Below are 12,020 nucleotides of genomic sequence, written 5' to 3'. Positions count from 1 at the left end.
AGCGCTTGAAACGATGAGCTCGAAGCCTCGGGAAAAGGTTTCGCACTGGCCGTACACCGAAGGAAACGATAGAACCAAAAAAACTGCTGCAGCGGTGCAGCGGGGTGCAGATCTTGCCAAACGGTGACAGAGAAGCGACGGGCAAGGACGACAAAAACTTCTTAAAGGGGCCATTTCGAGACCGGCGAGCTTAATTTGCACGCTTTCCAAGGGGCGCCATAGCAGGCAGCTGGAGATAAGAAATCGCTCCGTAAGCTCCCGCAGCCATTGTGGCCGGGTACCGAAAAAAGGCCTGCAAAGTCGGGCTGCAAATGCACCGCACACTCATCACCAGAGGGCGCAACAAGAACGTTGCAAAAAATTACAAAATTCGGCGTAATGTTTTGCTGAAATAGTTTACCTATTTTATAAAATGTGTCATTAAAATATGCATTTCTTTTTCTTGTTTTAGAGAATTTTTATGTGAGCTATTGGATTTCATTATATAAGTGTTTCGGCCGCCAAAAGTGGCTGTGCTGCCGTCTCGCTAAACCGTTTTTGGGCCCAGCCTTCGCCACCATTCTACATCCACCTTGGTGACAGTCGCGTTGTGAAATTACGTGAACTTTTAGCGGTAGCGGGCCACACGGCTTTGCAAGCACGTTGTGATGGCTCCAGAATAGGCGCTTGTTTCCTTTTACAATATTGTGTTAAGACCTCTATATTTAATACCGGTACCACCTTGCCTTTCTCATGTTTTGACTTCAGCTATCGCTAAGCCTTTAACGCACCAGTTGCTGCTACTGCTACTGCATATTGATAAAAAGTGGTAACGAGAAGACGCACTGGGTAAAACGATCATCATCTCGACTGGTGGGGTGAGCCACAGCCTACATGACCCTGAACAGTTCAGGAGCGAATAGAGTGAGATAACAATCCTTGCCACGTTGTATTTGCGTTTGTTATTAAAAGGAGCACATGGAAAACAATTTTTCAGAAATGTTCTTCCAGCACCCACGCCTCCCTTGAAGATCATTCTTTAAATATTTTTTTATGCAAACATTACGCCAGACCCAAAAGCTGAACACACATTGTACTGGACTATTTGAAAGCCTGGTGACGTCACTTTAGGAAGCCTAACAATAGACGTCGCCAAGCCATTGAACCCCCTGATCTAAAATTCCTACGGCCCAGAGAATACGCATAGAGTGGTGTCATCTTAATCAACTCACTACTGCACTTTAAAAGGAGTGAAAATTAGAGCGCTCACATAGAGCTGTCGAACTTGACTCTGAGTGCAGTCCCTGACGATATATAGTGCATTGTAATATGGCCGTCACAGCAGTTTATAAAGCGGAAGTAGCCATTACAGCGTGAACTTTATTAAGTAAATGTGCGTTAATTAACTTTACATTTACTAGTTTTGTTTTCTATTTCCTGTATATAGTGCATTGTAATATGGCCGTCACAGCAGTTTATAAAGCGGAAGTAGCCATTACAGCGTGAATTTTAATAAAGCAAATGTGCGTTAATTAACTTTACATTTACTAGTTTTGTCTTCTATTTCCTATATATAGTGAATTGTAATATGGCCGTCACGGCAGTTTATAAAGCGGATGTAGCCATTACAGCATGATTTTTAATAAAGGAAATGCGCTTTATTTAACTTTACATTTACTGGTTTTGTCTTCCATTTCCTATCCCCTACTTCCGGTTGTTTTTCCTCTACCTAAGTTATTTTGCATCTGTGGCTTCTAATATCACAGCCTCGAAAATATTAAGCTGGGTAATCCTTTGTTACCACAGTTCGCCCCCAAAAGGTCCATGAGAAACAAGACAGTGTGTTTCGACAAATTTGCTCCACGCTGAGTATCAATATGGGAAATGATTGTGTTTTCACTAAATATAACTGCTTAATCGAGAAATCTACCGCTCGCTTCTGGCATTTGCTGATTGCGATCACCGCCATGTGCAACCGACTTGTCGTCTAGGGCAGGAAACTGTACTCACATTAACCCCGTTTCTGTCTTCGTTCTTGACAGGAACGACTACCTTTTTCAAGATTTTGCGAATACTGAGTTCAGCCACAGTGTCGACACCATGTACAAGCAATCCATGGCATTCTTCGGTGCGCTGAATATGTACGGCGCCAATGTTTCGCCGTCAACGCTCAGACGCACGCTCTACGTGCTCGAGGTGCGCATACGTGTAATATATGTACTGTTTTCTCTCCTGGGGCCGCTAAGCATGGATTAATACTGCCTCTAGTGTTTTTATGAAACCGTAAATTTTTTTACCCTCTAGCCTGGTGGCCTGAAACTCGTTGTGGCGGTGTTTATACTGTTTATGTCAGAAGAGCGAATATATGGTGTAAAAATTCTTAGAGCGAAGCGCATGGAAATGAAAGTTATAAAAAAAAAACTGTCGGAAAGTTTTGGATGGAATCCAGAGGTAATACTATCACTCCATTAAAACTTCCTGTTGGGCGAGTTGGTAGTTCATCTTGAATTAGAAATGTTGTAGCGCAAACAAAGACACGGACAAAAAGAGAGGAAACCCACACACAAGCGCTAACTGTCAACTGAATTTATTCGTCGAAAGCCACACCTTTTATAGGCCGAAGGATCGTGAGAAAAATAAAATAAATAAAAAATAAAAAAATTTAAAAAATGACAACAAAAACAAAAACAAAAACATTTTTTTCCATTTTCTGTTCTTTTTTTCATTTTTTATTTTTTTCTCACGATCCTCCGGCCTATAAAAGGTGTGGCTTTCGACGAATAAATTCAGTTGACAGTTAGAGCTTGTGTGTGTGTTTCCTCTCTTTTTGTCCGTGTCTTTGTTTGCGCTATAACATTTCTAATTCAAGAATACTATCACTGTCGTGATGGAGCATGGCGCTTCTTACATGCAGGACGTAGAGAGAAGCTGACGGTGTAGTGGCTTCTGGTCTGTGTGCATTTGGAAAACTTAATACTGCGGCAAACTATACTTCTTCACTGGCTGCTTGTATGAATAGAAATTAGTATAACGGCTCAATGCCGCGAAATAGTCCGACCGTTTCCAAGAGTATGGGAATGTTTGGAATTGAAAGCGTACTATTTTGTCATCTCATCGAAAATGAAAGTGTGCTACCAACCGAAGTATGCGGCATCCATGGTGTATACGACGGTAACTGGTTGGTTGGTTGGTTTATGGGGTTTAACGTCCCAAAGCGACTAAGGCTATGAGAGACGCCGTAGTGGAGGGCGTCTCTCATAGCCTTAGACGACGGTAACTATCCAGCTTATCCGACGCATTAAGTGACATCGAAAACATCGTCAGTCATGCGATTGTAGTGAAGCTCTTTATTTATCGTCTCTCAAACAGATTCTTAAAACAAAACGCATGATGCAAGAACTTTTAGAACAGTGAAGTCCGGGTGACATTTATGAGAGAAAACATGTTCATAGTCTGGCAGATTGTCGCACCAGCTTCTCATGAGTCTTCCACATTTGCTATCGATACAGTTTGCTTTAACCCTGTGTGCATCTTAGAACCATTCAACAGTCGCTTAGATGTTGGAAAATTTCCGGCGCACACAGGACAGGGACAAAGAAGAGAACACCACAAGCGCTGACCCGCAACTACGCGTATATTCGCGAACGCAGGAAATATATGCTCAAAGGAAAAACAAAAACATCAAAAATTATGCAATCACGCAGGTGCGTCCAGATATGAAAATTCCCGTTCATGCAGGACAACAGACGGGTCACTAACACATGCAGGCTGGTTTTTGTAGATATGATAGGCGTCTGATACTTCTCCTGTCAATTGATTAGGATTCCTAAACAAAACAGTTGTTTTATCGAGTAAAGGCCCCTGCATTCCATACAGTGCTTGACAAGATTCGAAGAAGCCGGTTTTCCCAACGACAAGTTGTGCTCTTGTAAGCGGACATTCATGCAACGGCCAGTTTGAGCGACATACATGCGCCCAAAAGACAGCGGAATCTGGTACACTACACCTTTTCCGCATTTGATGTACCGTTTTGCATTGTTCACATTGCACACCTTCCGCTTATCACGAACAGCCCAACCACAGCGCTTGTAAACCCTGGCACAAATACTCCAACTTTTTTTCGGAAAAAATAGCGTTCACATTATAACTCTTGCCCACATTTTTTAGTTCATGTGAAAAGCGCTGAACATATGAAAGAACCGCTGCCTTCTCTTTCTTTCCTTCATCAGCACTTCTAGGTGATGACCGGTTGACATCCTTAATTATTTTTAACACCTTACTGCAGGCAAGAGTCAAAACATTATCTGGAAAACCAGCCAATCTTTATTTACTTGCTCAGAAAAACTATCATTCAATGAGTAAAGAAGACCACTAACATCCAGCAGATTGGGAAATACATCCAGCATACATGGTCCTGCTTGAAAGAAAGTCTCATATCCAGGAACTGCAAACACTCTTCTGTGGGCGTTTCAAAGGTGAATTCCAGACCACATCCATTTTCTTTAAAAACCTTGAGGACATCTACCACCCGTCTTGTAAAGTCAGGTCTATCAACGAAAATTAAATAATCATCAATTTACCTGAAAATCATTTTGGAAAGGCCACACAAATTCTTTTCGATGCAGTAAGGACGTAATTACTTATTTGCACCCACCCAAGCCCAGCCATACGGCTACAAAGAAAAGCTATACAGCTTTCTCAGCGGTGGTCCCAGGTTCGACCCCGGGCCAGGACGAATTTTTCTTTAACTACGAAGCTTCTGAGAAAGCTGTATAGCTTTCCTTTGTAGCCGTATGGCTGCGCTTTGGTGGATGCCAATGAGTAATTACTCTCTTACTACAAATTTACCCGACCTTGGGGGATTCCCCTGAACATCTGACCAACACTGTTCCCACTTCGAGTTATTGATCAATTCGCTCTCGCCCTACCATAAGCTTGCCGTTCCGGTTAGCTCAATTGGTAGAGCGACTGCTCCGGTGAAGCGGTGGTCCCAGGTTCGAACCCCGGACCAGGACGATTTTTTCTTTCACTACGAAGATTCTGAGAAAGCTGTATAGATTTCCTTTGTAGCCGTATGGCTGCGCTTGGGCGCATGCCAATAAGTAATTACTCCCTTACTACAAATTTACTCCACCTTGGGGGATTCCACTAAACATTTGACCAACACTCTTTTCAATGCATGTGTCTACCCGAGAAAGAAAAATGTCATTGAGGACCGGAAGAACTTTAGTGCCTATACAGACACCGTTTTTATTTTTGAGAAACAACTGCCCATTCCAGTCAACAAAGGCTGAAGCAAGATAAAATGATAATAACTCTAAGAACAAAGCCAATGAAATACCGCAGGAACTTACAAAGCGTTGTTCCTCATTATCTATCAGTAATGCAATCACTAACAAATTTCAGCAACCTCTCATGCTGGAGGGAATAGAAAAGATCCTTGACATCAATACTAAAGGCAGACACTCCATTTGGGTTGTGATGCCAGAGATAATCAACAACAGCCAAAGAATTCGGCGTCTGATACAGGTCCCTCAAGGCAAGACCCTTCAGGAGCTTTAGTAGGAAGCCTGAGACAGCATGTTGCTGAGTCGACCGCTCAGTGACAATAGTACGGAATGGAATGTCATCCTTATGTGTTTTGGCCGAAAAAAAGAGCTCAAGTTTTAAGCCTTCTCTCTTTTTCAAACTGGAACATAAATGCTGCAGGTTCAAACGTGTCAAACGATCCAAAGCTTGTTGTTTTACCCTGGCTGCTTTGACCTTAATATGCCTCAAATTGGCTACGATCGCATGCTCAGCCTTATCTTTGAATAACGCCTCAGGCAAAACAACAAAATACCCTCTTTTCAGAAAATTTTTTAGAAATTTTCAGAAAAATCTGTCGACACATTTGCTGTTCCTGGCGTATGAAAAGGCGCTGACATTGTGCTAGTCAAGCGTCGAAATAAGCTGGACAGTTTAGGAAACACGTCAGTTCGTTCATTTTTTTTCTACAGTGTGATGGTGTTTGAGTACATTACAAATAGAAGCACACTGTGTAGTACTTTAGTAGTACCTGTTTCTTTCATAATTCTGGCACGATTCTCGGGCAGGTTAACGAAATTCAGCTCACTCAATTCACGCATAATATCTGTTAGACTATAAATGATCGTGGTCAGCTTCTGTCATATATGTTTGTCACAAAGCTTTCGATATGGTCATATGGTCCTTCATGAAAAGTTTCTTATACTGAGCGTGATATTTAACGGTACTAAATATCTTGACGGGGCAGGTGATTACTTACATCTAAGACCACAGCTTGTTACATACAGTAGTATTAATCGGTGTCCAGCAGAACTAAACGCTGGCGTCCCACATGCGGTGGTACTAGGACAGCGTTTATACATAACTTACTGACAATGTCGAAGCTGAGTTTGTACGTTGACAGTTTCTGAAGAAATGAATATGGCGCGCCATGCCATGCTGCGGAAAGTATGAGTGTCTAAACTTACAACTGCCGTCCCTTGCTCTTCGCAGTCCATCGACGAAATGATGTCGTGGGCGGTACCTTTGCAACCACTGTTGGGCATCGGCATGTCCGTGGACAATCGAAGAGACTACGCGCTTATACTGGATCACCTGAAGTGAGTGAGTTAGCACACATATTCTGCTCCTCGCTTCGTGGTTTTCTGCAAAACGCGCCTTTCGTGTTAACAGCTTCTCTTGTATGTTCTCGTGATCTTCAGTCAAGAAAGCACGTAGGATAGCGGGTCATTAAAGATTGAGATTGGAGTCGCACGATCATTTTTTTAGGCATTCTCGATTGTTTTTCAAGGAGTACCATCAGCAAGCATAGGTTTATTACTGATGCTTCATCATGTATTGGAGCCACATTGAGGATACGGCTGAAAAGTTACCGAAAAGAATTATTGGTGACAATTGGACTTATTGTTGCCCTTTCATACACAGGGGCCCCTTTGTCCCGCACTTCTTCATCTCCATCAGCCACCTGTCGTACACGGATTACGATCGACCGGACTGCACGATAATGCCGCTCACCGTGTTGCGGTTTCCCGAAGGAGTCCGTCCCGGCTACGGTCACACGCTGGTGAGCGTTCAGGTGTCACGCTGCACGCGGTACTCTTCGTTCGCAGTGTCTGTGCAGGACAAGAGGTGTTACTAACTTCGCTAAAGCACGAAATGAAAAAGGATGCGCCTTTGTACATTCTAATGAATGGGGAAACTTGTGGTAGACCCGCCGTGGTGGTTCAGTGGCATTGGTGTGCGACTGCTGACCCGATGGTCTCGGGTTTGAGCCCAACCGCGGCGGCCGCATTTCGATGGAAGCAAAATATAACAACGCCCGTGTGCTGTGTGATGAAAGCGAAAGTTTAGGAATCCCAGCTGTTTAAATTAATCCGCCGGCTTCCACTATGGCCTGCTTCATGGAACATGTGTCGCTTCGGTAGGTTAAAACCCACATAGCCTTTACTATACTTTCTGATGGCGATAAACTACCACCTAAAGAAACCGGAGCACTCTGAGCCGCGAAGCAGGCTTCTATAGAGCCCGGCGCAAAGACATAGTGTAAAGGATAGGTGTATATGACCAACTTGGCAGTGGGCGATCTTCATGCTCGCGGCATGCTTTTATTGAGCGCAAAGCGTCGATGGTCGTCCACACGGTTGGGCGGCTGTGGCCCACCATGCTTCCCAGCCTTCTATTCGTGGCTTTCGCGTGATTTTTGTTCTTGTGTCTTCCATCAAGAGTTGCCGCGTGGACGATTCACGTTGCAGGGGGATATCTCGGAGTCCAACAGCTTAAATCCGCCTAATGGGTGCCCACAAGTGGCACATCCCGCATGTGAGGCGGGTGGTCAAATCCAGCGGTTTACCGAGCCTTTGGGGACATTTTTTTAGTTCACAAATGGGGACATTTTCTTCGGGGACATTGTCACCGCGGACCTTTTTTCCGGGGATGTGTCATCCGGTGACGTTTTTTCCGAACCCCGAATTCGTTCGCCGCAGAGATTGGAGCTAGCTGGGCCATTGAAACTCTCCTATCCACTGCAAGTTGTCGCCGAATTTCCAGGAGCGTTTTGAAAATTGACGCCTGGTGGTCGAGAAAAAAGAAAACGACGAGGCAAGGCCAGCGTCATTCTTGAACAGCGTGTACGCGATATTGTCAGCTGGGATAAAGTCTGAGACCCGACTGGTTTGCCTTCCCTCTTTTACACCTTCTGCTGTGTCTTATATCTTGCATATTTCTGCAGACGACTGTTTAGTTTTTCGGAAACAGGGATAACGAAGTTACCGCTCTCAAGCCAGATGTTACTCTTGTCTCTAACCAATGCAGAAAGTGGTAAATTAAATTAAACATAATGAAGCGTAAAACCACGCTTGTTTCTCGTACCTCAAACAGTTCTTGATAATATTGTTACGTGGCTCAAGGCGAGAACGATGTTAGAACGACGCGGGCTCAGCGTACAGGCCGAGAGCACAGGGCCCGCACAGAGAGCACAGAGCACAGGGTACCCAAGCTCAGGACACGCGCACCACCGAGATACTTCGTTCACCTCGTCTTCATGCGCAATATCCGCTGCACGGCCCCCGGTGCAAAATATCCGTTTCAATATCTCAACGGCATTCCGCTTGAATCTGTAAATGCGCAGAAGTAGCTAGGCGTCCATATCACTGGAAATTTAGCGTGGTGTACCCATATTGAATGCAAGATTGACAACGATACCCACACGCAATGATTTTTGCATCGCAACATCTCAGTCACTCCATCCTCGCTATAACTTCTGCCTTATAAAAGTCTCATGCGTCCTGATAGTTGACACTGCGCATCAATATGAAACCCTATGCATGAAAAGCTCACGATGTCTCTTGAACTTGTACGAACTTTGTTCCCTTCATCATTTCAAAACAACTCTGACATCGAACAGTACACGAGCCTTTAGCATTTCGCCCCCTTCTAAATGCGACCGCCACCTCCGGGATCGAACCCGCGTCTTCCTGTTGAGCAGTGAAGCACCGTAACCACTGAGATATGGCGGCTGTTCTAGACAACTGTATTCATTGTGTGTAAAGTGGGATTTATTTTTTTACCTACTTTGACTGCATCCTGTTCATTGATTTTGAGTTTTTGTAATCTATTTCCCTCTGTAATGGCGTCGGCCTGGGGTAAAATAAATGAATAAAAACATTGATGTTCTCATACCCGTGCTGTACCGTGCAGATGAGGCTGACAGGCGACGTTCTTCTACGTGCATTGCTCTCACGTGTTTTGTCAGACATTGTTTGACGTAGCCAGGCGTCAGACAGTGCGTAGCATCGGTGGCCTTACTCATGTGATTCCCTCTTTTCCACCAGAAAGCCGCGGCGACCGGCTGGCGAAGGAACACCTCGTGTTTTCTTGAGAATTCATCGCCTCCTGACCGGCGAAAACAAGCGGGGCGGCAAATAGACGCAGGCAGCGGAAGAGCGGGAAAGCTAGCGCGGAACGCGAATCGGTTAGGATGTGGAAAGATAGGCGGGGCTGTGCAGTTCGCGGCAATGCACGGTTACGGAGCGAGGGGATAGGAAAACGAAAGACAGAAAAGAAAAGGAACAAGGTATTTAAAATACGCACTCCACTCCCGTAACAGAAAAGGCGAGTGGCCATCTCTTGGTCCTTCTTGTAAACTTATTCAATCTTTATCTAGAAAGGCCGTTTCCTGGTGTGGTTTGTATGCACCTGTACCGCTACTAGATGGCGTTCTGCAGGGTCTGTCCTGAAAGTAATGAGACAAGTCGCGGCGTAACACGTGCATGCGCTAGATCGGGAAACCGCTTTTGGGGGAAAGAGGGGGAACCTTCAGCTTCATAATGCAAAGACCTCGGTTGGCTTCTAGCAGGTCGAGTGGACGTGTTCGACCGTGTACCCCTGTTTCGTCGCTGCGTCGAGGAAACTATGGAGCCAAAGTTGGAACAGCGCTATGCGCAGAAGCTTTTCAGTAAACTGCGTTAGTCACCTGCCGAGTCAATCGACGTGATCAAGACAGCATACGGGAACGATGCGACGTCCAGTCCGTGTGTTCTAATGGCACAAAGAAGTTAAAACGGTCGTGAAGACGTTCACGACGACCAACGGTCCGGGCGCCCGTCGATGACTGTTACAGACGGTAATGTTGACTGTATGGTCCTGAACGTCTTTACGGCCATTTGTAAATACTTTGTGCCATTGGAACCCGTGCGATCTGGACATTGCATCATTACCACATGCCGTCAAATGTCTCGGTAAGTGATTCACTCAGTCTATAGCAAAGCTTCACCGCGTAGCGCTTTTCCAACGTTCGCTCCATGGTTTCCTCGACGCAGCGACGAAACACGGGTACACTTTCGAACACGTCCACTCGCTTGACCTGAGGTATTTGCATTGTGAAGCTGAAGGTTCCCCCTCGTTCCCCCAAAAGAGGTTTCCCGATGTAGCGTATGCACGCGCCACGCCGCGACTTGTGTCACTACAAAGTATACACCGCCTGATATTTTCCAACCTCTAATGCTCTCAGTTCGCTTTCCGCAGGCTATTCCAATGCTCCTCCGAACTTCACTGAGCACGCCTGCAATGCCCGGCCATATGTAGTGATCCGGCTGATCTCGCCTGTTCATAGACCATGTGCGCGTGCTATACCGATATCATCTCCTCGGGGGTGCAAGCAGACTGACCAGGACGCATAGACACGACAAGTGGGCACTTCAGATTATTTGCCCCTGTTCACGTCTGGCTGGTTACTACCAGAGTTACCTGCACTGGAATTATTCCATCCGATATTGCCGGATACGCGACAAAGATCAGGCATCGCGCAAGCTCGTCTTACATACAGGTTGTATGAAGCATATCTCGGATTGATCTGGAACTGACGCTCTCTCTCCAGCCAGTGTTGCTTTTAACGCAACAACGGCAGAGGCGCCGTTACCCAGAAAATCCGGCGTCGGCGATGTGAGAGAAACATCCCGTGCATGACTCTGCCACGTGGTGCCCAGAAAGCAACCAGGGGGGAGGGGGGGGCACCTAGGTCACGTGACCTTGAGGCGTTCATGACAACCCGCCCACCGGATTGTGAGCAAACTGCCCACAGTGGCAGGTGGGAGTTAAAATAATGATTAGTCGCTCGGCAAGAGCAACCTGGATCGCACAAGGCCCACCGCTGGGCGAACCTGCCATCGCAGGGCCGTGGCGTAACGCATACCCTCTGCACCACTGCGTCAGGAAAGATATGATGACTCCCGCTGATTTCTGAATGTAAAGTAGAGAATGAAATTGTGCATACATAGAAATTAACCCATCATGCTATCGCGTCGAGATTTCCCCTGCAATTTTTTTTAATGTTGTCACTTTTTTCACCCCTCAGGGAGAATCCGCCGAGCTTCTAGCGGAGATCTTCAACGCACAAATCGACATCGCCATGGTGATCTCGTTCACGATGCAAGCCCGCTGGTACGCGCCGTCATACGAATGGGAGAGGGAGAAGGCAAATGGTTCTATGTGGCAGTCCGCCTTCTTCACACCGTGCCACAAGGCGCGCCCGAGTTTCAGGTCCAATATGTCGCCGACACAAGTGAGCACTCGATTGCACGGAACCTTCAGTGCTTTCTACATTCGCACATTACCTGCGTTCGCCCGTTTCATTATGGATATCATTTTATATATTTGACACTTACATTAAACGCCTGGAAAAGTCGTAGTAAACCTTAATCCTAGCAAAGCGGAGTCTTGGCTTCTGGTGAGTGCGGAATATTTTTTTGCCTTATCTAAACTCATAATTGTACAAATTATATCTGCGATAATTCCTTTGCTTAACCAAAAAGGCCAAAAAGTTGTATTAGTAGGTACCAGTTTAGGACGCAAGCCGACGCCGCCTGAGCGCCTAAAAAAACAAACTGCACGCACAGACATTTACTGATACATTTTTAGGATGAAAAATACAACGTTTGTGTGAATGGTACCTTCCATGTCCTTGAAGATAAACTTCTAATCGAACGCTGGCTGATTTTCGGACGACACGATGAAGGCGT

The 12,020-nt window shown here is 45.6% G+C and overlaps 1 protein-coding gene across 20 annotated transcripts in view; it reads left to right on the top strand.

Annotated features, from left to right (window-relative positions):
• Window positions 1-12,020, top strand: part of LOC149362430 (uncharacterized) — a 131,004-nt gene that overhangs the window by 101,385 nt on the left and 17,599 nt on the right. For 19 of the 20 annotated variants that reach the window (XM_089573013.1, XM_089573014.1, XM_089573030.1 and 16 more), the window contains 4 exons: window positions 2,022-2,175; window positions 6,499-6,605; window positions 6,931-7,069; window positions 11,357-11,563. In XM_089573013.1, the coding sequence (XP_089429139.1) occupies window positions 2,022-2,175; window positions 6,499-6,605; window positions 6,931-7,069; window positions 11,357-11,563 (607 nt within the window). The remainder of the gene's footprint in view (window positions 1-2,021; window positions 2,176-6,498; window positions 6,606-6,930; window positions 7,070-11,356; window positions 11,564-12,020) is intronic. The other variant, XM_089573028.1, reaches the window with a different exon arrangement.

The sequence above is a fragment of the Amblyomma mixtum genome, chromosome 2, assembly GCF_055824585.1.
Source record: "Amblyomma mixtum isolate Tamu chromosome 2, ASM5582458v1, whole genome shotgun sequence".
Taxonomy (NCBI): domain Eukaryota; kingdom Metazoa; phylum Arthropoda; class Arachnida; order Ixodida; family Ixodidae; genus Amblyomma; species Amblyomma mixtum.
This window is presented reverse-complemented; position numbering and strand designations above follow the sequence as displayed.